Source organism: Aquarana catesbeiana, linkage group LG01 (assembly GCF_042186555.1).
Source record: "Aquarana catesbeiana isolate 2022-GZ linkage group LG01, ASM4218655v1, whole genome shotgun sequence".
Taxonomy (NCBI): domain Eukaryota; kingdom Metazoa; phylum Chordata; class Amphibia; order Anura; family Ranidae; genus Aquarana; species Aquarana catesbeiana.
The window spans coordinates 476,422,605-476,449,530 of NC_133324.1; the positions used below are offsets into that span (position 1 = coordinate 476,422,605).

General features: G+C 41.4%; 1 protein-coding gene across 3 annotated transcripts in view; it reads left to right on the plus strand.

Moving 5' to 3' along the window:
- The window catches only part of SUSD1 (sushi domain containing 1), a 295,273-nt gene that overhangs the window by 111,663 nt on the left and 156,684 nt on the right, over positions 1-26,926 (plus strand). For all 3 annotated transcript variants that reach the window (XM_073591463.1, XM_073591465.1, XM_073591471.1), the window contains exons 10-15: positions 2,867-3,046; positions 7,405-7,584; positions 11,329-11,508; positions 12,823-12,920; positions 13,005-13,194; positions 15,125-15,219. In XM_073591463.1, coding sequence (XP_073447564.1) covers positions 2,867-3,046; positions 7,405-7,584; positions 11,329-11,508; positions 12,823-12,920; positions 13,005-13,194; positions 15,125-15,219 — 923 coding nt within the window. The remainder of the gene's footprint in view (positions 1-2,866; positions 3,047-7,404; positions 7,585-11,328; positions 11,509-12,822; positions 12,921-13,004; positions 13,195-15,124; positions 15,220-26,926) is intronic.

Here is a 26,926-nt window from a genome sequence, read left to right on the forward strand (position 1 = left end):
CTAGCCGCTTGCATGGTATTCTGATTTGGATGGTGTGCCCTAGATAGGGCCTTCATAGGCTTGTTTATGTCGCCTTGATGTCTGCTTGGACTTCTTCTGGCGTATATAAATGTACCAGCATAAGTGCTCTCTTTTTTTTTTTTTTTTTTTTTTTTACTCACCTGAACAACAGTCCCTACCTTAAATGTTGGAGAGGGTCTTGTTCAGGTGGCGTACTGCTTATTTTAGGCAACAGACAGAAAAAGCAGCTAGAGAAAACTAAAGGCATTAGCGACTGGTATTTCAGCTGGAGCAAGGAAACAGTATTCCTGAGTAAAGAGAAAGAAAGAAATTACATTTACCGTTGGCAAAAAAACAGGGTCCCCCCCAGGAGCTCCCCGCATAGGCAACCTCATCAGATGACAACAGGCTGCCATGCTGAAAGCCCCCAGCAATAAACAACGGAGAGGGGAGGGACATCTATGGAAGATACAACCCTCTAAAAAATGTAAAATTTGCCCCTATTCAAGAAGGCCACCACAACCTCAGGCCAGACCGCGCATGTGCGATCGGCAGCAATAGGACCTATGCAGCCTGCCCCACTCAGCTGGCCCACCGAGCCAGCTCCTGACGTCCACGCTTGTGCAGAATAGGCAGGAAGATGCTGAGGGACTCAGAAAAGCCGGTGTGAGGTGCGCGCCGCCCATTATAGTAACCAGGAATGAAGGTACAATATCACAAGGATGGGAAGGTGGTGGGGGAGGAAGAAAGTGAAAAAGAGAGAGAGTAACGCAAAGAAAGGAAAGCAAGAGAGAATGGATGACAGGAGAGAGAAATGGAAGGCTAAGTGAAAAATAGATATAGCTGCTTTCTCTGCTGCAGGCTTGAGCAAATGCCAGTATATAAATGCAGATAGGAGCTATTAATTAAGAGACAACTGCTGTCCCAAAAGACCCACAGAAGAGACTCCCTATCTTATCAACACATTTAGCTGCCCAAGAATTGGGACTGCACCTGGGAGAGGCTTGAACCCAGCTGGAAGCTGCCGACTGCAGAGGTAAGGGACGTTTGACCACCATTCACTGACCATGAAGTATGAGGAAAAAAAGAACAATGCTGGGAGTGCACTAATCCTTTTCTTTTATAATATTCACTGGTCACCTCAAAGTAATAGAACTCAGAAACATTATAAAAAAACAGGGTGTACGGTTTTCACAAGTAATACTATATTAATGTAATTTGGTATCATTAAAGTAATATTGACTAACTATCTGCATGAAAATGGCCAGTTTTATCTGGCTGCAACAGCCAGAACCATACAATGCTGTCACATATCCCCATAAATCAGTGGCAGGCAACTTATTAAAACTCTGACACATCCAGAGGGTCCCATAAAAGTTTTTTTTTTAATTTTCTATTATTGATTAGAATGGTATTTAAAAAAAAAAGACAATAAAATAATAGTGTTACTAACTTTTATTTTTGAAAAATCTGTCTCTTTTCCAGAATGCTTTCTTCCAGCTTATTCCTTGATTGCTATTATGTGACAAAACAACAAAAATGAAGTTTTAAAATAGAATTATAGGCAAAACTTTATTTTTTCATTTTTGTTCTCCATCTGTGTCAGATTGCGGAGATTTCCCTTCACTTACTGTTCCACAGCTAAACTGGAAGTGAGAAGAAATCCCTGCAAATTAAGGGGATCTCTTGAGGACCCCCAGGTCACCAGAACTAGTGTCCCCATTGAAAGATTTTCCCTCTATTATTTTTCTGGGGACAACCCAAAATTTAAGAATTTCTTTTACTTTCACTTTCAATGATAATGGTAAACAGGACCAATAGAGAAGGTTAATTTCCTTAACGGGGGCACAGACATCAATAAAAACTGACAGGTGTTCTAATCCCACTGCACTTTATCCAAAACCAAAAAAAGTTTTCCCTTTAGTTATACTTTATTTGTGGACAGATTTTTACCCTTCTCTCCTCATGTAAATTTTTAGTGTAACATTTAGACAAGCTTAAATTGGGCTTGGAATTAGCATCACAGTCACATTTTTACAGGTTTGCAAAAGTTAAAATTCCTATAGGAATTAGCACTCGCTATTAGTATTTTAATACTGAAGCATGAAAGCAAATGTCATCCAGTAAATCTGATGTATTTTCTGGGACCTAAAGAATAATGGAGAGAGGGGATATTTTTTTCTGCAACCCTACCTCCCTAAAACATCTGCAGCAAAATATCACTTTTCACTATAGAAGTAATCTGCTGCTGCTGCAAAGGTAGGCAGGGCAGAACCATCTCTAAACATGCAGACTGAAGGAACAGGAAGTGCTGATGACATCTCAGGTAATGTCACTGCACCATACAAAATATTGTTTTTTGCTACGCTGCTATGTATAACACTTATAGAGCGATTCATAGGGGATTAAAAAGCCTAAGAGCTAACTGATTAAACTCCTGGGCTTAGTGCTGGACTACACCTGTTATTGAGAGCAAACAGAACCACAGTGACTTAGTGTACAAATCTAAACTGAGGTCTAGAGTGGCACAGGAAGCACTGGCAGGCCCCATGAGGCCCAATGGTTGTGTGTTGGCATGGGCAATCAATTCTGCATACTTCTGCATACTTTGTGATAAATCAATAAAAAGAACGAATAATTTAGCTCAGGGAGCCTTACACCATTGGTATGTTTTTTTAAAAAGAAGTGATAAAGGTACAGACTACTGTGAGCAAATGTCCCCACTGCAGTATTCGAGAAGTAAACATAGGTACCAATTAATTTGTGCCAATAGGAAGCTAAAATAGTACAATATAGTTTTGAATGATATATAGGCTGTACTACTTATGCAATTGTAGGTAATAATCATTTAAAAAAATTATAACAGTTGCAGACTGTGGACCTCCACCTTCAATTCAAAATGCAATGGCAGTGCGGTTACAGAACACTACATATGGAAGTACGCTTGTTTTTAAATGTTTACTTGGTTACATCATGGCTAGTGGGAATGACATTGCTACATGTAATGAAGATGGGGAATGGAATGGAGCTGATCTTTCATGCCGAGGTAAGGTTCATTACTACAACCTATACAGTGTATTGTTTGTTAAACAGTGTATTGTTCAGACGGCAGAGACCTAACATAGAGTCTAAAGCACGCCATAGATGGTGCAAATTTCACATTTCAAATTTCAACCTATGGTTGCAGGAAAGAAATTTGCACAATTCCATCAACACAGACATTACATCAACACAGACAGTGCTGACAGGGGAATTGTCAGGGACCTCGTGCAGCAGGTGCTCATTCCCATTCAGCAGTTGCTAATTCCTGTGCAGCAAGTGCTAGTTCTAATGCGCATGTGCAGAGTCAAAAGCATAGGAGACCAAGATGAGCAAGGACTAGAATGCGCACGCAAGGCCTTGGGATATGATTGCGATGGACTTCATTGTCGAGCTTCCCCCTTCTGAGGAGTTTTCTTCCATCTTTGTGGTGGTTGATCATCTATCCAAGATGGCACATTTCATTCCTATGAGAGGGACCCCATCGGCAGCAGAAACAGCCAGGATTTTTGTAAAAGAAATTGTAAGGCTTCACTGAATTCCCAGTGACATTGTTTCAGATCGTGGAGTACAGTTCACGTCAAGATTCTGGAAAGCATTATGTGAAGCACTGGGTATCAAGCTAAAATTTTCCTCAGCCTACCACCCACAGACTAATGGGCAGACTGAAGGAACTTATCAGACTTTGGAACAGTATTTATGCTGTTCATTTACTCATGAGGATTGGACTTCACTGTTGCCAGTAACGGAAATTGCATTCAACAACTCTACCCATTCTGCCACAGATCAGTCACCCTTCTTTTCCAATTATGGTTTTCACCCCTCTTTTTTGCCTGTGCTGGTACCAGATTCTCAATTGCCGGCTATCCAGGACAAGTTGAACTTTGTTAACACTAACAACCAGGTACTAAAGGAAACCATTTACAAAGCTCAGAAGGATAACAAGAAGTAACTTGATAAGAAAAGGAGGGGAGAACTGGATCCGAGATTAGGTAATCATGTATGGCTCTCAACAGTGAACCTGAAGTTGGCATGTCCCTCTAAAAACCTGGGACCTAGATATTTGGGGCCATTCCCAGTTAAAAAAAAAGTTAATTCAGTGGCCTATGAACTGGAACTTCCTGTGTTTCATTACTTAAGCCTGATGTATTGAATCCTTTTCCTGATCGAGAGGTGGGACCTCCAGAAGCAATAATGGTGTATGGAGAGGAAAAATTTGAAGTTGAAGCTATCCTGGATTGCGGGAAATGACAGGGTCAAATTTAATACCTAACTAAGTGGAAAGGATTTGGGAGCCGATGCAAACCTTCTGGCTCAGAGATTTTACAAGCTTTTCACCGTGCTCACCCTGAAAAGATGGCTCAATTTGGTATCCGGAGGCTGCCATTAAGAAAGGGGTAATGTGGGGATCTTGTGCAGCAGGTTCTCATTCCCATTCAGCAGCTGCTAATTCCCTTGCAGCAAGTGCTAATTCTAATGCGCATGTGCAGAATCCCAAGCATTGGAGCCCAAGATAAGCAAGGACTATAATGCGCACGCAAACTCGTATTTGCGCATTGACAGATTCTGGTGCCCAGCAGCCTATTTAAACTGAGAGTCTGTCTGCCTTCAGTGCTGGATTGTCTTCCGCTTTGGTTCCTGTGTTCCTGATTCTAATCCATGTCTGCTAACCTTGTTCCTGACCTCTCTCTTGGATCACACCCACCTGCTATATATGCTTCTTCCTTATGTTACCGACCCTGGCTTGGATTTATGACTAAGTCTCTGCCTCCTGATTTGGTACCCCACTGCCAGCACATTACCGACTGCCTGTTCCCGATCATGAAACTGATCCTGATTCTGCACCTGTCTACCTATCTCCCGCAGAGCAAGGCTTGTGACCAGACTCCACACAACAACTGGAAGGACTCCTGTGTCTCCAAGCTCCAGCTCACTCCTACAGCTTCCAGGCACCTGTGCCCTTCCACTGCCCTAGCAGTCCCTGTCTCCACTACCAGTGGTGCTTGGCCTGGAGTTGTGCAAGAGGCTACCCTCATTATCTCAGGCTCCACAGTCAGGTACGTGACAGGAATCCCTCCTGCTGAGCCATTGTCTGTTCCCAGCGGAGGAATCTGTCCCCGCCAGGAGAAGACACTGATTATTGCTAGCGGCTATAGCAGTCTCTAGCAATAATCGCACATGAATCCGGCAGGTTGGTTCTACCTAAGTTGATTGATCGATCAACTTAGTACATTCAGCCTGCCCATACACAGTTTGAATCTCAGGCGGTTCTTGCTCAACCAGCTGAGATTAAAACCATCTATGGCCGGCCTTAGGGCTGGTTCACACCAGGTGCAGGCCACAGATGCAGTCCAGTGCATTTTTAATCTGCATCAAAAATGCATGTACAGTGTTTTCCATGTATTCCAATGGCCCTAGTTCACGCCATTGCAGTGTGTTCCAGTGCAGTCAACAAAAATAGAACATGCTGCATTTTTTCTGTATGGAACGCATCTAGCTAGCAGACCACCTAGGCTATGACCTCCTCTTCATGGAAAAAGAGCAGGTTGCTCTCTCTCCCCATCTGGGCACCTCTTTCAAGGGATTTGCCAAGGCTGTATGAATATTCAGCTGCCGAATAGACTCTGCCTGCCAACTAACTTCCATAACATTTCTGGGCCAGTTAGGGAGAAGCAGCCAGTTCTGCAGCCACTGAAACATAGAACAGGCCAGAATAATCAACACTGCCACCCTGATTACAGTGAGCCAGAACTAAACTTGTCTAACAACGAAATGTAACTCCTCTGGATAAAGTCAGCTAGAACTACATTTACCTAATTTACCTAATCATAGCACCTATCTAGGAGGGTACTACATTTAGAAGTTGTACTTAAATGTATTATAACACCATGTATCTATGTCCATGTATCTAGTCCTTGTTTTTACCTAAATACAAGTAGAAATATATAGCTTTTTATAGTATGCATACATGCTACCTTTTAGTTTGTTATTTGTTGTATTTTTAACATTTATTAAATTCAAAATTTTTTTGCTTTATTTTCAGTTCCACATATATGAATTCATGTTCACAGTTTCACCATATTCCTTAGACATAGAAAACATAGATCTTGACAAACAACCCTATATCTGCATTTTCCTACTATGATCTACTAAACTGCCAGTTTAAATCCCTCATTGAAAGCTACTGACTGCTTTGGTAAAATTATCACACAGAGATTTTGAAGCTACCATAAAATCCCTGCAACAATCAACAATATAATGATCTGTTAATTATTGGCCATTTAACCCATGATTAATTGTAGGATTGAACTCCCATATAAGTTTTGAAATGGGATTTGAAAATCCCAGTAAATAATTAGTCCATGACAGATTTCAATGCAATACACTTTATTAACACGTCTCTAAAGGACAGTGAAAATTACAAACAGATAGCCAACAGTCAATAGCAAGACATAAAACTACTACCCACCAAGTCCCCGGATTATATTATAATCAATCATATTTTAGATCCGAAATGTAAATGAATACCGGGGAAAAGGCAACATCATGGGAATTAAATAAAGGTTCACATGCTGCTGAGGAAATAAATATGTGTTACTATAAGCATGCCTCTTGAAACAAAAACAGCTTCTCACTGCAATAAAAGGATGATGAAAATCACTGAACATATATGATGGTTTGGGTTTGTTATTCACTTGCCTCTGATGCAGTCGGTTGAAGCTGGTGAAACCGGACAGGTCTTTTCCACCTGCCATTGGCTCTGAGTTCCAGACTTTCAACATGGGAAGTTAATAAGCATAAATTAACTTTATATCCTTTTCAGTTTGACTGCTTTGAGTACATTGAAATAATTCAAATGAGAGGATGCCTTTGAACCTGTGTGAGGGAGGTTGAGAAAGACTACAGGAAAGTATATGGTTACCCTAATATTCATTTACAATACGGATCTAGATCTTTGTCTTTTAGAGATGTGTTAATAAAGTGTATTGTATTGACATCTGTCAGGGACTAATTATTTACTGGGATCATGTTACTTAATACAATGAATGCGGAGTGTAGTCCAATTTTTTTTGTATTTTTGGTTCCAATAGTAGAAGGTAACCTTCACCCTAGACCCACTTTCTGTCTCATACATATGGGTTCTAGAACCTCCAGAGCTAGCACTGCAGGAGAATAACGGTGACATTATTGCTTTATTCAATGTATTTTACAACTCTTGCTGAAGGTAAAATTCCAAATAATGGCTTTTTTATTTTTAGGAAATATTTATATAATAATAATTCACTTTCTTTTCTCCCCCTACCCCCAAATCCTGTTTGTTTTGCTTACTCTACAAATAACTATGCTATTTAATTTTTCATTAAGAAATTAACTGTGGACAGCCACCATCACTACTCAATACAAACAGAGTGTGGAATGGATCCACAAACCTTGGGAGTGAAGTACAGTATACGTGCCTGAAAGGCTTTTATAATCCTAATATTTGGCATGTGTCAAGATGCACATTCAATGAGTCATGGGTAAACGCAACCTTCCTCTGTACAGGTAATGCACGCCTTGCATTCTTATTGAATCTTGTTTATGCTTGCTATGACTGCTATCAGCCTGGTGTGTTGGATCAAGATCTCAGGGTCAAGCTGCCCCTGTTCATATTTTATTGCTAGCAGAAAATGAGGCAGTGATTTCTCTCCTAGTACTGCTTGTAAAATACATATACAGGTAAACTTAAATAGCATTTTAATAGGAAAGAACTAATAATTCTAATAATTCTGCCAATGCATTTTTTTCTCCTCACTATAGCAAAATATAAAAGCAATTTATTTGAAGTTTCCAAAAACTTTTCAGTTATATGCAGAGCTTTTAGGCAATGCCATTTTCACAGTAGACATTTTTTATGCAGTCATTCACTTATTTGGTAGCCTAAAGTGAACTTGAACTTATAAAGTGAAAATTTACTGATCTAGAGAATGGTTAGAAATGTTAATTGTGCCTAAGCAGTGACCTGAAAATGTACATTTTGTCCTAAATTTCTCCTGAAAAATAGCAGTGCATTTCCTGGTATCTAAGGGTGCCTAAGCACGCAAATCTGTGGTGGGAAATTTATGACACTGTTGGCACTGGCAGCTACTCTCAGAAGATTTGAAATGAGATTTGGTGTCACTACAGTGTTGCTTAATGTTCTCTATGCTGGAGACTCTGACATAAGATGGGAAAACTCTCCCTAATGAAGGGGGTCTAAGAGGACTGATGCAAGCTATTGGGTTTTTTGACAGAAGAAAATTTTGCAACCTTAGTGATTTGACTTCATCGTCTCATTTCTCGTTCTGGGCCTACTTACAATCCAGACATTTTCCGAATCACCTTAAACTGAAAGTGAGCTTTAGTAGGGTACTCTGACCTTTTGAGAAGTTTTTCACCACAACTTCTCACCGACGGCACCTGAAATCTACTATCTACAGCTTATTTTTTTGCGAACTTTCAAACAGGACCTCTAAATTAGTGGGAAATAGACTTATGGGTCAAGCTATTTGAGGAGGACTGGAGTAAGATCTTTGCAGCCATTCACTGGGGCTCCCTAAACAGTAACACTCAGGAGCACAGTTATAAGATGTCTTCATATTGGTACAGGACCATGTGCCTGATTCACAAAATGTACCCTAATACATCAGATCCCTGCTAGAGGTGCAGAACTATGGAAGGAGACCTGATCCACATTTGGTGGATGTGTCTCAATGTTCAACAATACTGGATTTAGGTCAGTGCAATTATTACCAGGGTCATTAACTACTCCTTGGATTTCTCGCCTATGCATTTTTTACTGCACCACTCCCCGAGTGTAGGCAGGGCTTACACTGAATCTCTAGCCATGCGTATGGCAAATGCAGCATAGATATGCAGTCCTACACATTGACAGCATCAACAAGCCCCTATGTTGCAGGAATGGTTCATGAGAGTGAATAAGATAGCAGAAGTTAGGAAGTTGACACGTATCTCCCACAAAAGAATCTCCAAGTATAGAAAAATAAGGTCATGCTGGTGTCATTTTGAAACTACTGAATACAAAACCATCAAGACACAGATGTCTTAAATAATAGGAAACTTATTAGGAGAAAAAATAGGCCTATCAAGAGATGTTTGTTGCCATCCCTAAGACCACTACAGACAATAACATTTTCTCCCATGGGCATTTTTTTGCAAAAGAGAACAATGTTCTTTAAAACAATGTTTTGGGTTTTTTTGCAGATTCTATTTATTAAGTATTTAGATGTGTTTTACAAAACAAAGCCTACTGGGCATACTCAGGCTTAGAAAACAACATAGAAAAATATTTAAAAAATTACAACAAAACCAACCAATTACATGGCAACCAATACCCTCCGACACTCAATGTACTATTCACAGTAGATTGTCATGGATGGAATGACAGGAAACTTCCAACAGAAAAAAAGAATTTGATGCCCCACGCCAGATGAAAGAAAAGAGTAGTATCACAAAAATGAATAGGTCATATCATTGGAAGCTACTGTATTAGTGGAATCTATCCAAAGATCCCAGACCTTTACAAATTTTTTAGGGCATCCCATAGATTTACAAGTAAACTTATTTAGTGGCACTGCTACATTAACTATTTCCAGAGATCAACTGTGGGAGCTTGAGGGGACTTCCATTCAAGAAGAATAGTCTTACATGTATAAAACAAAAGCAAGCCTATCAATGTTCTCATAGCTCTAGACATAGCAAAGAGATGGACCAGACCCAGGATGCAAACATCAACAGTTAAAAATCCTATGTAATTTTTAAGGGGTGAAATATATTTTATGGAGAATTTTGAATTGTATTAACTGATCCCAAGTAGAGACCAGTTGTTGCATAGGGTAATTCCATATGTCCTTCCAGTCTTCAGTATTTAGCTCTGGTACCGCCCTGCGCCACCAGGAAAATAATTTCTTCAGACCATCATGGACAGAAGTTAAAAGGGTAATATATATATATATATATATATATATATATATATATATATATATATATATATAGTTGAGAACAGTTTCACAAGAGAATCATCATGCAGTAATGACTCAATCCCCGGAAGAGCCAGGGAGACCGGTTGATTACAGAATTTTGTCTGGAAAGCATGGCCTAGTTGGAGGTATAATAGACTATACCAGAATATGTACGAGTTAGTGAGAGCATATAGCACCTTTAGGGAATCAAATGTTTTGAGTGTACCACCCTCACAAATTTGATTAAGATGTTTAATCCCTTTAGAGGCCCAGACGTTGGGATCTGAAAAAGAAAAAAATTCAGTAAGGGTGGGATTTAACCATAAGAGTTTATGTGGAGACCAATGATGAAAGGACCAGGGCGCTTTAAATGCAAGGCCTTGATGAGTATCATTGACTATCAGCCAGTTATGGGCATGGGGGAGCAACATGGCAATATAATAGGCATGTAAGTCAGGGCAAGCTAACCCCCCTTGGGTCCAAGACCTTTGCATCATTGATAGACCAAACCTGGAGGAGACCACTACACCTAAATACTTGGTGGAGGACATCCATGTGAATGGCAGGGCAGAATCAGCTACAGCATGTGCACTGTCATTTATTGGTAGAATTTGGGACCTGTCCCAGTTCACCTTTAAACTGGAGAGGGGTAAAAATGTGCAAATCAGTGCTAGAGCTTCCTTCAAGGAGGGACCCTTGCCATTAAAGAACAGAACTAAATGGCGTACAACGCCACTTTTTCTGTTATGGAGCCCACCTGAATACCCTTAACAAGGGGAGCCCTACGTATAGCCTGCGCTATAGGCTCCATCATTAGCGCAAATAGAGCCGGTGAGAACGAACACCCGAGAAGTTCCTGGAAACACGTCATGCACATCCCTTCTCCCGACATCCACCGGGCATTTTGACAGCTGTCATCCTTGTGTGCGGCTGAGAACGCCGCCGCTAATATACATACCTTGAGCTGGCTGTCGCCCTGTCATCTCTGGTCTCTACTCAGTAATGCCTACAGCTGCATACTGATCACAGCTGCTTGGTCTCTGATTAGTGTTCCCTATCCATGCTGTTTCATGCTAACTTCAATGCTTATTTTAATAAAGGGTTTTTTTATTTGATACTGACCTCAGCTCCCTGCTTTCTGTATACTTCTGCATAACAGACTCTTACGGAGCAACAAAAATTGGATAGAAATATTTACTTTGTCTAATGCAAAACTTAAAAAAAATATATAGATTTTAATTGGAGTGGAGCATTAGGTAAAATAACTGTTTTTTTTTTTTCACTGGAGAGGTTGACTGTGGATTGCCTTTAACTATTGAACATGCTGACTGGTTGTGGAATAATGAGAGCACTGTGGGAAGCTATATATATTATAAATGTAAACCTGGATTCAGAGATAATGGAGAAAGGAATTTTTCCCAGTGCCTGAAAAATTCTACTTGGGAAGCACTGAATCTAACATGTACAGGTATTTGGCCCTGACTTTTTTTTCTATTTTTGAGTGGTGGATATTTAAAAATCTGTCCTTACATCTGTAGAAATGCTTTGAACTGTCTCTCTAGCCTAACTGTACAATGGATTCAAATGTGCCTGGTCTCAGGGCTTTTTTTCCATTATAACAGTAGACTTTTCTCTCCTGTAGTTAATAAACACAGCTAGGTTAACTCCTTGCCCCCAACTTGTGATTAAACACTGAAAGGATAAGCACACTTTGAAATTAAGTACACTTATCCTTTTTGCTCCCCCTCCACAGATGTATACTTACCTGAAGCCACTGATTTCGGCCTACAGTGTTTGCATCCTGTCTGTGCCTCTGCATTACAGTCCCATAGACTTCTATAGGACTTTATCCCAACGTCTCCATTTGTCTCAAGCCTTGGGAAGGCTGTAATGTACAGGCACAACCAGGACAGTGAGACTTGCAGTGATGGACCAAAATAACCACCGGATGCTGAGTTGATGTGAATATGCATCTGAGGAGGAATGTGGGTTAGGTCAAAACAAAGGGGCAAAAAGGATAATTGCACTTTGTCATAATCGTTTATTTATAAAATATGTGCATAGCCATTCATACAGCAAATCTGCATGCACATTGCTTCTTTACAAATTGGGCTAAACAAATGTTATTTAGGCTATTTTCTTTTCTGAACAAATGTTGGTTTATTAGGTGCAGTAGTAAAATACAATACAAACAAATGGCAGTAGTAAAATACAGCATAACAAAAACAAAACACATTGGGGGTTATTTACGAAAGGCAAATCCACTTTGCACTGCAAGTGCACTTGGAAGTGCAGTCACTCTAAATCTAAGGGGTAGATCTAAAATGAGTGGAAGCTCTGCTGATTTTATCATCCAATCATGTGCAAGCTAAAATGCTGTTTTATATTTTCCTTGCATGTCCCCCTCGGATCTACAGCAACTTTACTTCCAAGTGCACTTGCAGTGCAAAGTGGATTTTCCTTTAGTAAATAACCCCCAATGGGTTCAGAAGAGAAAATAGCCTAAGAAACTTTTGTTTTGTTTGCACAGAAAGAATGTACATGCAGATTTGCTGGACAAATTGTTAAGCAGTTTTCCTTGTAAGTTTAGGAGATGTGACTGGCCCCAAGTTCAGCTTTAAATATGTGGGACCAGCAACCTTATCCTGCCCCATCATGCACAGTGTAATAAATAGTTTCTTGCGTATCCTTGATGTAAAGTTAATACTGCATACCATTTTACAGCACCTTAATCTTTTTATGTAGGTATGTATTTATTTATGTGTTCATTTATTGTTTTAAGAAAAAGAAGATTTAATAGGAAACCTGGAAATTTTCAATGAAACTTGTATGAATTGGACAAAAAGTACTGATTTTTTTGGCCGGGAGATCAGGTATAAGGTAATCCAAAAGTTCTAGTTTAAATATAGGAAGGGTAATGACTTAGTAACACTGATAACATGCTTCGCTTCTTGGTTCAAACAGATCAGCATATTTGGAGTAAGGCTGGAGGACAAAGAATTTGTGGATGAGAAGACCTTCAACTATACTACAGATGATGAAAATCCATTTGTATGTTTGGAACTACTTCCAGATACTAACTACACCATCACAATTACAGCTCTTTTTCCTGAAATTCCAACAGCAGTGCTAACTGTAACAATGCAAACATCTAGTAGGTAACAGTTCATTTTCTAGTTTAGGACCTACAATATTAAACTTTGAAGACCAGATTCCTCATTTTGGTTTTGGGGGCAACTTCATTTACCCAATGGCTTCCTTTATATCACACTGGCTGGCAGGATTGTGGATGGTGTATACAGTATGTTTCACCTAGGTTTTTTGATTTTTATTGGGTTTAAAACAGAACACTGTTGCAGATGACAATACAGATAAATATATCTGTGTCCAGATGGTTACACAAGAATGATGTTATTAAATAATAGCCAGAGTGCTGGCACAAAGCGTGGAAAATTAGTCTGTATAATTCCAGTGGAAAAAACATCTTGTTATGCCCCACAGGCGTATGGATTCAAATTGTCAATGCTTTGGTGTATAATTAATAGGGTAGGGTTTTGGGAAGGGGGAGAGAAAGAAAGTGGGGGGAGGAGGGGAGGAGGAAAATAGGGAAAAGGACCAGGGGAAGAGAGTTTGGGATGAGCACAAATAACAACAGTAATGCAACACTATAGCAAGTAATGGTTAATGAAAAAGATACATTTATGGTCCAACCAGGCAGAGGGCATGCCTTTAGCGGTCATATTAGCCGCCAAAAGGATGTAAAAAATTAAGATATGCATATATCTAGGAGTTTCGTTCAAGCGATCATTACCGTCTTACCATTTTTCGGTTCATTGACACCTGTCGCTGAATAAATGAGGTTAAATATTGTACTCTTGGACAAACCCACCACACATGGTACATAGTACCCTCCTAGCCACATCCCCTATAACAGAGAGGTGAGGCATCTGGATAAATCTGTGCAATTTGCAAGGTAAAAGGTACCAACAGGAGAGAACTTTGTAGTTAGCCTCCACCAGAGTAGTGTTCATAATCCTGTGCACCATGTCTGAACATCATGCCCACGTCTCCTCCTCTATCTCCTCTCCCAGTTCGGTTTCCCATACTGTCTGATATGGAAGCTTACCCATAGGAGTAAAGGGGAAGGAGTTCAGCTCCAAAATACCACCCCTCGTTCCTGGTCTATTCATACATCTATTCTCAAAAAAAGTAGTTGTTATAGCCTCCGTATTACATTTGAGAGAATTTAGAAAGCGAGGTATTTGACGATAATGAAACAGTTCCCAGTTTGGCATCTTCAAGTTTTTTTCAGCCGATTTGATTCCTCCAGGGTCTAAAAAAATTACCTGCCCTATATAAGCCCGTATTGATCCACCAACAGAACTGTTGGGGGAACTGCCCAGGGGGAGAAAGGTGGTTATTAAAAAGGGGGCAACAGGCATATGTAGAGACCAAAAAGGGTGAGGTTTGCATACTGTGTCTCAGAAGCTGGAGGGAATGCGATTCAACTAGGTGTTTTACCTACACATGGTTAGGAGCTCCAGGGTTTATGTGGATATTGAGCTCTGGTAATAGTCATGGAGGCTTTGTAGAGCTTTGAGTGAAATAAAGCCTCTATTTGTAGGTTCGCATCCATCCTGTTAGCCAGACCGTATTATTTGCCCAGCTGTCCACAGGCCATTTTATATGTCACCTGACCAAAGCTCAGGGCTCTGACTCTAACACTCTGCTGCGGGAGCCTGATGCTGGGTGAAAAGTCACCAAAAGGTACAAGTGCTGCCTGTTTGTTCTGGGGAACTCATTACAGAGAACCTTGTTAGTCAGGAACTGACATAAATGTAGTTAGTGGCTCAGATGAGCAGATATTTTGTTTATGCTATGCAGCGATAGACTGTGTTTGTTTACTGCCTTGCTGAATAAAGTACAACATAAAAACTTCTTCGGACTGTACCCGTGTGTCCCTGCCCCATTCATAGTTTACTGCTGGCAATACCAGCTGAGCCTGCCCCCTCTTACACATAGTAAATATTATATACTTTTATAGAATAATAATATAAGGTATAATGTTTGTGTTTGTTTTCCAGGGAAACACATATTTGGTAACCTTATATCATTTAATGATTCATGCTTGACATGGACAGGAAGCTCTTCAGCCAAATATTCAATGGAAGTATACACCGTAAGTAGAATAGAAGTTATGTCTATATAGGTGTATATATTTTTATTTTACTTAATTTTTTTGGTTTTTACACTTTTTTTTACAATTTTTTTTTTGATCACTTTTAATTCCTATTACAAGGAATGTAAACATCCCTTGTAATAGGAATCTATGTGACAGGTCCTCCTTATGAAGAGATGTGGGGTCAATAGGACCCCACATCTCTCCTCCAGGCTGGAAAGCATGAGATCGGGAATTTTTTTTTTTTTACCGATCTCATGCTGACAGCCGCGATCACGGCTTTGTTTATTACCGGGCATGACGTCATAACATCGCTCCCGAGCCTCCGATGGTCATAGAGATGACTGGTGACCATCTGGTCACCAGTCACCTCTATCGTCCTCATCCTGCACCGGCCGATTCTTTCTTCGGGTCCCCGATGGCACGGGAGAGACCGGAGAAGCACCGGATGGTGGCGGGAGGGGGGGACGTCTCCTCCCGTCGCCTGTAAGAACAATCAAGCGGCGAAACTGCCGCTATGATCATTCTTATCATGCACAGAATCGCCGGCTGAAAAGAATTACATCTGAATGATGTCTGTAGCTACAGGCATCATTCAGATATCACAACTCAAAGACAAGGACATTTATATATAGTGGCCGGTTTTGAAGCATAATAAACACAATACAATTAATGGTTATGATCACAAAAACTTCAACATAATTGCATAGGAAAGATAGAAATAAAAAATGCTGTTAGTAACAAAACCAGTTGATTTTGGCACACAAACAAGCTGACATGAGCAATTGTATATAAATATTGCATAAAACATGGGTGGCTTATACCACCTACAGACAAAATGCTGATACCACCTACAGACAAAATCAGTCAGGTTGTACCTACTTTACACAACTGCAAGGGATGAAGTGTTGTATGTATAGTATATAACTACTATACAGCATTGGGGTCAATTCACTAATGTTTACCGCATGCAATAACATAGTCATGTGACTCATTTGCATAAATTATTGCATGTGTTAAAAAAATAATAAAAAATTAAGAATATGCAATATTTACCGCAAAATGAAAAATGTGCTGGCAAATATCATCAAAAAAAAGAGGTAAGCTCCTAAATCTAATTCAGAAACAGAACAAAGAGTAAAAGACCATGCAATAGTTATCACCAGGATTTTGCTGGCGGTATCACATGCGGTATTTGTCAGAAATAGTGTGGGGGTCCCCCCCAAATTGCTGGTTGCGGGCCGGAAAGCCATCTGCCGCGTCCTTATCAATCTCATCAGCTGTCAGCAGTTTCCCCGCTGACAGCTGAAAGTAAAGAAAACATGCCGGCAATTAGGGCCGGTTCACATTGCTGCGATGCCAGGAACCCTGCGAATCAACTGCGGGTTCCTGCATCGCATGTTTCCCGGCGGCAGTTCACACTGCCCTATGCAAACTGCTGGGAGTACCAGGTAAAAGTTAATGAAACCCCCAAATCAGTTCGTATATCGCAGTGCGATCTGCAAACTCAGGTAAGAATCGGATCGCATGGGTGTTCACACCCATGCGATCCGATTCTGCTATGGACAAAAAGAAGGGTCCTGTGCGGGTTTGATGCAAATTCAGCCATACGATCTTTATGGCTGAAATCGCACAGAGATCACATGTGTTTTTTCACTGCAGTGCCGTGCAAATCACATCCGATCTCTGACATCGCACCAGTGTGAACCGGCCCTTAAAACTTAAAAACAGAAACAGCGTGCCCCCCCACCCCCAATGAATACTAGTCCCTTCGGATCTGGTATGGGTTTTAAGTGGAACTCCACACCAAAATAATACAAAAACAACGGTGTGGGATCCCCCAAAATTTATACCAGACCCTTATCCGAGCATGCAGCCCGGTAGGTCAGGAAAGGGAGGGGATGAGCGAGCACCACCCGGCCTCCTGAACCATACTAGGCCACATGCCCTCTACATGTGTGGGGGGGTGCTTTGGGGCAGGGGGAGCTCTGCCCCCCCAAAGCACTCTTTCCCGTTGTTGATGGGGACAAGGGTCTCTTCCCAACAACCCTGGGCGGTGCTTATGGGGGTCTGTGGGAAGGGGGCTTATCAGAATCTGGAAGCCCTCTTTAACAAGGTGTCCCCCACGCTGTTTTTTTTTTTTAAAGCGTGGCGTTCCCTTTAAAATCCATACCAGACCCAAAGGGCCTGGTATGCATGGGGAGGGGACCCCATGCTGTTTTTTTCATAACTTTTTATTACCGGCATGTTATCTTTACATCCAGCTGTCAGCGGGGAAAACGCTGACAGCTGATGAGTCATCTGTAGTTAAGGACGTGGCGGCCCTTAGCTCAATTACCACATGAAAATATGTAGTAGTAGATATAATGGTTAGTGAATTGAACGTTTGCACAATTGTTTCCGCATTTGTTATTCTACAGCATTTTTTTTCAGCGTCATTTAACTCTTAGTGAATTGACCCCATAGTCCTGTAACCACAAGGTGGATAAATAGAAGACAACATAAGTAGAAATGATTTAAAAATGACTTTAAAGCTCAATTGAACATTCAGTTTAAGGGCTGGTTCACACCATGCCGGCACATGAATTACACATTCCTGTGTGATTTAAACTGCACCCCATTTATGATCTGTAGCGAGTGTCAATAGGAAGTTAACAGCACTCCAAAAGCAGGTCACAAACGCAGTGTGTTTGCCTGCATCTTCCTGCACCCAGGTCGCATGGTACTTTTGTTACAATGTATGCATTACTTTGGTGTGGTGCAGTCCGATTTTAGCCAATTCACAATGAATGGGCTGAAATTGCGACGCACAGAACCACATGTGAATCACACTGGAACACACAACACATTCATGTATTTATGTAAGGGCATTGTGTGAACCTGCCCTAAATCAGGTAAATACATTCCTGTTGCATCAAAACAAAAGTTTTGCAAAATTATAGCTAGCAGCCGCTTTGTTCTAGAAGAGAGGTCTCCAAACTTTCTAAAAAAAAGAGCCAGTTTACTGTCTTTCAGACGTTAGGGGGCCGGACTGTGCCCACTGGGAGTAAACATTTGTAGATTGTTGGTATGGGGGAAGAAATAGTTGGTGTCAGTGGGAGGAATAGTGCCCCATTTTTGTTGTCAGTGGAAGGAATTATACCCCATGGTTGGTGTCAGTGGCAGGAATAATGCCTCAGGGGCTGGATAAAGGCAAGCCAAGGGCCACATCTGGCCCCAGGGCTGCAGTTTGGAGACCATTGTTCTAGACCCTTATTCTAGATAATAGATTAATACGGACCCCTGCACAAAGAAAACAGCTTAGGGTTTCCCCTCATTATTTTTACCAGGCCCATTCAGGTCTGGTATGGATTTTAAAGGGGAACTCCATGCAAAGAAAAAAAAAAAGTGCAGGATCCCTCCAAAAAACCCAGATCAGACTCTTATCAGAGTATGCAGCCTGGCTGGCTTGGAAATGGGGGATGGTGAGCATGTGCCCTCACTCTTTAACTATATTTGGCCACATGTTCTCAACAAAGGGATTACCTTGCCCCCACGTTGATAAGAACAAGTTCCTCTTCCCCATAACCCTGGCACAGTGGCTTTGGGGGTCTGTAGGCGGGAGGTTTATTGGAATCTAAAAGCCCCTTTTAACAATAAGGGGGCACTCTGATACTGGCCTCTCCTTTGTACATTGTACCCCTGCTCTTTCACAAAAAGAGTAAAAAGTAAAGAAACACACAAACATAGTTGTTGATGAGTCCTTTATTAAAAAAATGTAAATCATTCATCAATCACTTCAACCAGCGATGTAAGTCCTCGTCATTCACGATGAATGACACCCAGTAAAATAAAAAACCCTGACAATCCTAACGCGATGGTGGCCGATGATAACTTCCTGAGTTATCATTGGCAATAAAAGGGATGGGGCATAGATCATGGTGACATCATTACCCAAATATGGCCATGGTCATGATTGTTCGCACAAAGATTACCCCTGGTTGGCAGAACACAGGCTTTCCTGCTCAGGCTGTGGCTGCTTTCTAAAGAAAACAAATTGTAAAACTTTGCACACCTTTTTGATGCATCTGGAGTGTATTTAGCTTATTTAACCACTTCTGGACCAGCCGCCGCAGTTTTACTGTGACAGGTTGGCTCGGCTTGGCAAATCGACGTTACCTTATGTCGGGAGCGTGCGCCCCCTAGATTCGCTTCAGAACCGATCAGTCTCCAGGTCCAGGCCAATGATTTCTGGCCTGGACCTGCTGATCGGTCCTGACGAACTAAATCCTCCCCTGCCTGTGTAAGTGTAAACACAGACAGGGGAAAGAATGTCACCGCTCTCTCTGGATTTCTTTAGAGTTCCAGAGAGAGGAGAGAGGACATACAAACGTGAGTTGCACCAATGCTACACTGACACAGTACATATAGGCACATATTTCACCCCCCGATCGCCCCCCAGTTAACCCCTTCACTCCCTGTCACTGTGTCACCCAGTGCAGTGTTCATATTTTTCTTTGATCACTGTACTGGTGTCATTTGTGACACTAATCAGCATTAGGGTACTTAGTAGTAGCCCCAGATAGGTCTAGGGACCCCCCCAACCCCCCCTAATAAAGGTTTACCCTCTGTCACCAGTGATCACCGTATTAGTGTCACGGATGACACTGATCAGTTAGTTATTTTTTTAAAGCGTCAGGGCACCCGCCGTATATTACCTAACAAAAGGTTTAACCCCCTGGAAGGTGATATCAGTTAGGTTTTAGCGTCAATTAGGGTCAATTAGGGTCTGCGCCGCCCCAGGCAGCGTCAGATTAGTGCCAGTAGCGCTAACACCCACACACGCACCATACACCTCCCTTAGTAGTATAGTGTCTGAATGGATCAATATCTGATCTGATCAGATCTATATTAGTGTCCCCAGTAGTTTAGGGTTCCCAAAAACGCAGTGTTAGCGGGATCAGCCCAGATACCTGCTAGCACCTGCATTTAGACCCTCCGCCCAGCCCACTCAAGTGCAGTATCAATCGATCACTGTCACTTACAAAACACTAAACACATAACTGCAGCATTTGCAGAGTCAGGTGTAACAAGGGATTAAATTCTGTGTTACATTTATTCATAGGTTCATTTATATATTTACCCTTTCAGATGTGTGGTCAGTAAATGCAAGGATTAAAACACACAAAGAATGTAATAAAAAGTTTTACTTAGCTTCGATTAAAGATGTATTACAGATGATACGATACAGGATAAATATAGCATATTCAATTCCAGGGGACCCCATAACTACTTAAAGTTGATCTGTTCAAAATCTAGGCACATTTATGTCCCACATTCATGTCCGTAGAAGAAGTCCACTGGCCTTCTCTATTGTCTGACCTTTTAAAGGCTAGATGGAAGGCGCGAAAAAGCTGGTTTTATCTGGTGCTAACAAAAGACTAGCCCGAGACAATGTGACCATCTGTGAATGACCGTCTGTGAGCTCAGAAACATACAATTTATATATATAGAAAGATTACTTATAAATATCTCAAAATGTTCTACTCAAGGTAGTCTTTTCGCTTGTACTCCAATATAAACATTTCTGACTTCATTAATTTCATCCTTCACATTTCCAGTATTATGAGTATGTATGCGAAACACTCCTCATTATTAAATATGGTCCATCTCCCATATATCCCACCCCTTGGGTATTTTCCACATGTAAATCAATGTATAACAGTTTTACATCCTTCCACACCTCGTCTTATTTATCTAAAGTTCTATCTCTTGATCCACTTTCTCTGTCTGATTTACCTGTCCAGGAAATCTCATTCTGCTATGTTAGGGCTGAAAAATATAAAAAATGTCCAAGCTTATAAAAACAACTATATGTTGGACTAACAGAATAACACCAAACTTCCTTTTGAAAGTACAGGCATGAGCATCAAACTTTCCTTTCCAAAAGTTTAAACGCATAGATACTCTTGTCAAAGTCCTCCATATCTGGTGATGGTCAGCAGAGTCTTAGACATCCGGTTACCAGAACGCAGCTGCAGCATAACACTTGCAACACTGTAGAACTGAAAGAACTGTAGAATACAAAGTCCATATCCTTCGGACTATTGCAGCTCACAAGTCATAGACGTGCAGGCACATAACCACATAGTAGCTGGAACTTTTACAGACAGTTCAGGCACATGACCATCAGAGCAGATAAAACAGTTCAAGTACTTCACCATCAGATTCAGGTACTTAACCATGATAGCGGATGGAACAGTTCAGGTACTCGACCCTCAGAACAGGTGGAACTTGCACCAACAGTTCAGCTGCTGATCATTGGTAAAGACTTTATAGACCGTGCTGCTATCAAAAGTGTTTGTTTTCTTTCTCCAATATGCTTCTAGTTGACATCATGGCAGGTGTGTTACCAAATATGTCAGTCCAACATTCCTTAATTAACAACAATGCCCATATAGCCCATTATAGATTTCTGAACAGGCAAATTGATAATCATTAGTGACCTGTCTTAACACTGAAAAACTCAGCTTTCTACATTAACCACTTCAGCCCCGGAAGGATTTACCCCCTTCCTGACCAGAGCACTTTTTCCAATTCGGCACTGCGTCGCTTTAACTGCTAATTGCGCGGTCATGCAATGCTGTACCCAAACTAAATTTGCGTCCTTTTCTTCCCACAAATAGAGCTTTCTTTTGATGGTATTTGATCACCTCTGCCGTTTTTATTTTTTGCGCTATACACGGAAAAAGACCGAAAATTTTGAAAAAAAATGATATTTTCTACTTTTTGTTCTAAAAAAAATCCAATAAACTCAATTTTAGTCATACATTTAGGCCAAAATGTATTTGGCCACATGTCTTTGGTAAAAAAAATGTCAATAAGTGTATATTTATTGGTTTGCGCAAAAGTTATAGCGCCTACAAACTAGGGTACATTTTCTGGAATTTACACAGCCTTTAACTTATGACTGCCTATGTCGTTTCTTGAGGTGCTAAAATGGCAGAGCAGTACAAAACCCCCACAAATGACCCCATTTTGGAAAGTAGACACCCCAAGGAAATTGCTGAGAGGCATGTTGAGCCCATTGAATATTCATTTTTTTTGTCCCAAGTGATTGAATAATGACAAAAAAAAAAAAAAAAATTACAAAAAGTTGTCACTAAATGATATATTGCTCACACAGGCCATGGGCATATGTGGAATTGCACCCCAAAATACATTTAGCTGCTTCTCCTGAGTATGGGGATACCACATGTGTGGGACTTTTTGGGAGCCTAGCCGCATACGGGGCCCCAAAAACCAATCACTGCCTTCAGGATTTCTAAGGGTGTACATTTTTGATTTCGCTCTTCACTGCCTATCACAGTTTCGGAGGTCATGGAATGCCCAGGTGGCACAAACCCCCCCCCAAATGACCCCATTTTGGAAAGTAGACACCCCAAGCTATTTGCTGAGAGGCATGTTGAGTCCATGGAATATTTTATATTTTGACACAAGTTGCGGGAAAGTGACAATTTATTTATTTATTTTTTTGCACAAAGTTGTCACTAAATGATATATTGCTCACACAGGTCATGGGCATATGTGGAATTGCACCCCAAAATACATTCTGCTGCTTCTCTTGAGTACGGGGATACCACATGTGTGGGACTTTTTAGGAGCCTAGCCGCGTACGGGGCCCCGAAAACCAATCACCGCCTTCAGGATTTCTAAGGGTGTACATTTTTGATTTCACTCTTCACTGCCTATCACAGTTTCGGAGGTCATGGAATGCCCAGGTGGCACAACCCCCCCCCCCCCAAATGACCCTATTTTGGAAAGTAGACACCCCAAGCTATTTGCTGAGAGGCATGGTGAGTATTTTGCAGCTCTCATTTGTTTTTGAAAATGAAGAAAGACAAAAAAAAATTTTTTTTTTTCTTTTTTTAATTTTCAAAACTTTGTGACAAAAAGTGAGGTCTGCAAAATACTCACTATACCGCTCAGCAAATAGCTTTGGGTGTCTACTTTCCAAAATGGGGTCATTTGGGGGGGGGTTGTGCCACCTGGGCATTCCATGGCCTCCGAGACTGTGATAGACAGTGAAGAGTGAAATCAAAAATTTACGCCCTTAGAAAGCCTGAAGGCGGTGCTTGGTTTTCGGGGTCCCATACGCGGCTAGGCTCCCAAAAAGTCTCACACATGTGGTATCCCCGTACTCAGGAGAAGCAACAGAATGTATTTTGGGGTGTAATTTCACATATTCCCATGGCATGTTTGAGCAATATATCATTTAGTGACAACTTTGTGCAAAAAAAAAAAAAAAAAATTTGTCTCTTTCCCGCAACTTGTGTCACAATATAAAATATTCCATGGACTCGACATGCCTCTCAGCAAATAGCTTGGGGTGTCTACTTTCCAAAATGGGGTCATTTGGGGGGGGGGTTTGAACTGTCCTGGCATTTTATGCACAACATTTAGAAGCTTATGTCACACATCACCCACTCTTCTAACCACTTGAAGACAAAGCCCTTTCTGACACTTTTTGATTACATGAAAACATTTTTTTTTTTTTGCAAGAAAATTACTTTGAACCCCCACACATTATATATTTTTTTAAAGCAAATGCCCTACAGATTAAAATGGTGGGTGTTTCATTTTTTTTTTTCACACAGTATTTGCGCAGCGATTTTTCAAACGCATTTTTTTGGGAAAAAACACACTTTTTTACATTTTAATGCACTAAAACACACTATATTGCCCAAATGTTTGATGAAATAAAAAAGATGATCTTAGGCCGAGTACATGGATACCAAACATGACATGCTTTACAATTGCGCACAAACGTGCAGTGGCAACAAAATAAATACATTTTTAAAAGCCTTTAAAAGCCTTTACAGGTTACCACTTTAGATTTACAGAGGAGGTCTACTGCTAAAATTACTGCCCTCAATCTGACCGTCGCGGTGATACCTCACATGCATGGTGCAATTGCTGTTTACATTTGACGCCAGACCGACGCTTGCGTTCGCCTTAGCGCGAGAGCAGGGGGGACAGGGGTGCTTTTTTTTTTTTTTTTTTTTCTTTATTATTTTTTTGCTTTTTTATCTTATTTTAAAACTGTTCCTTTCATTTTTTTTTTTTTTTAATCATTTTTATTGTTATCTCAGGGAATGTAAATATCCCCTATGATAGCAATAGGTAGTGACAGGTACTCTTTTTTGAAAAAATTGGGGTCTATTAGACCCTAGATTTCTCCTCTGCCCTCAAAGCATCTGACCACACCAAGATCGGTGTGATAAAATGCTTCCCCAATTTCCCAATGCCGCTATTTACATCCGGCGAAATCTAAGTCATAAAATGCTCGTAGCTTCCGGTTTCTTAGGCCATAGAGATGTTTGGAGTCCATATTACACCCCATGATCTCCCCGATCAGGATCTGTGCACTTTCAGAGGTGAAATTATCTGGATCCACAACATCACGATCCCCTAAAAAGATAGAAACAAAAACACACCATGTATTATAAATATGCCGGCATCCATCTCTTACCTGAGCCTGTGGTCGCAAACACTCACCTGTTGTGGTGACTATTTCCACCACGTCTCCCTCCTCCTCCTCCTGTTGTGTTTGTGGGATTTCCCCTTCTTCCAGAGGTGGGGGGTCTGTGGTCTCCTCGAATGAGGGGTGTCCTCTGAGTCTTTTATCCCCTATGTAAAAAAAAAAATAGGTATACTTAGCACACAGATATTTGATGGCAGAACTATAAATATGAAACATTGCTTGGAAGTGGGGTATAATTGTCTGTTTTGGCAGAGTTCCAAGATGTTGAAATGTTATTGTCCTTTGTCAAGCTTGAATACTTACCTGTTTAGTACAAGCTTCACAGATGGAGACACCCCTATAGTATACACTGGAGCACCTGTGTGGACCCCCTAATAAAAAGGGTGTTCTGGTGTCCCACACTAGTGCTCCAGCTTTCAGATGTGTAAACAGCTGCTGAGAGTCCTCTCCTTACACAGAATCTAGATTGCATTTCATTCTAGTTACAAACCCATCTACACAACCAAATTATTTTCAGACAAGTAGGCCATAAAAAATGTTTGCAAATGCATATGGCCAAAACAATGGTGTTTTCTAGGCCGAACGAACAATGTTTCATACGAACGAATAATGTGCCCATGAACATGAAAGTTGTCATTTTAAACTGGATAACAGTAAAGAAAAGCACATGGAGCAGCACGAATGTACTAAACATAAAGAATAGGAACACAGGACAACTACTTACTTTTTTGCAGCACTCTGCTGATCCTTCTGTACTGCTCGTGCTCCCTTAATTTGAGGTCCCACCACCGCTTCCTGAGCTGATCCTTGGATCGCCGTACCCCAAAATTTCGGTGCAGACTCTTGACCACTTTCGCCATGATCTTGGCCTTTCGGACATTGGGGTTGGGGTAAGGTCCATACTTCCCGTCATAGTCGGCCTTCTTCAGGATTTCCACCATCTCCAACATCTCCCCAAAGGACATATTTGATGCCTTAAATCGTCTCCTTCTGGATCGGGACGTTTCAGGCTCCAGGCTTTCCTCCTCCTCCTCGTTGGTGTAATTATCAGACACCTGCTGTGTCTCCGCCATGTGCTCTTCCCCCACTGCGACGAACGAGAAGGGGCGGGGAATAAACTAGAAAGAACGTCAGAGGTGGGCGGAGTTTCATGCATGCGCAGTGTCTATAAAGCGTAACATGCGTGTGTAGTATGTACGATCTGTGAGCGGAGGAAGGAGTATCGGAGGCGCCGATCGTGATAACGAAGGTAAGATCTAAACTTGGGCCTATACTGCTTCTAAATTGAGGCCTATATTGTAACAAGATTAGGAGAGTTTTGCCTGACATTAGGGTTTGTCTTGTGTTGTGTCTTGCAGAGAAAATGGATGGCTTCAATGACCACAACTTCCTCCCCCCCTTCATATACAAATACAGGGAGCTGCCCTGTCTGTGGCAGGTCAAACACCCCCAATACAATAATAAACAAAAGAGGCAGACAGTGCTGGAGAAACTGCTAGAGTTGGTGAAGCCAGTGGTCCCCACAGCAACCATCCCCTATTTAAAAGCCAAAATTGGTGGCCTGAGGAGCACTTATCTTAGGGAGCGCAAGAAGGTCACGGATTCCCAGAGACCAGGAGCTGCAGCAGATGACATTTATGTCCCCAGGCTGTGGTACTATGAGAGACTGCGATTTCTGTCAGACCAGACTGAAGTCAGGGAATCCCTCTCCACTCTTCCTTCCACTCTTCCTTCCACCCCAGCTGAGGCTTCCGATGTCCAACCTGGGACTTCCAGCCAGGAAGAAGTGGAGGAGCCCAGCTGGAGCCAGGTATAGAATTCTTCTACAGATTTCTGGTCAATAAATAAATGATGTTTACTAGATTGTTATTATTGATCACTAATTGCTGATTTAGCCCGGGTTCACACTATAATGCGCTGCGGACCGCACAGGAGCGCTGTGCGTCCCTGTTCACCGTTTCAGGGACGAATCAGGGCCGATTCTATGCCTGAATTCGTCCCTGAAACGCAGCCAAAGACGCACAGCGTTTTTGTGCAGTGCGCACCGCAGCCGCCCCGGAGATATGTGAACCGGCTCCATAGGGAGCCAGTCACATTCTCCTGCTATGCGAATTAGAGGTGCGGAAACGCACCTCTAATTCGCATAGGTGTGAACCCGGGCTTAATAAAGTGTTTGACATATCA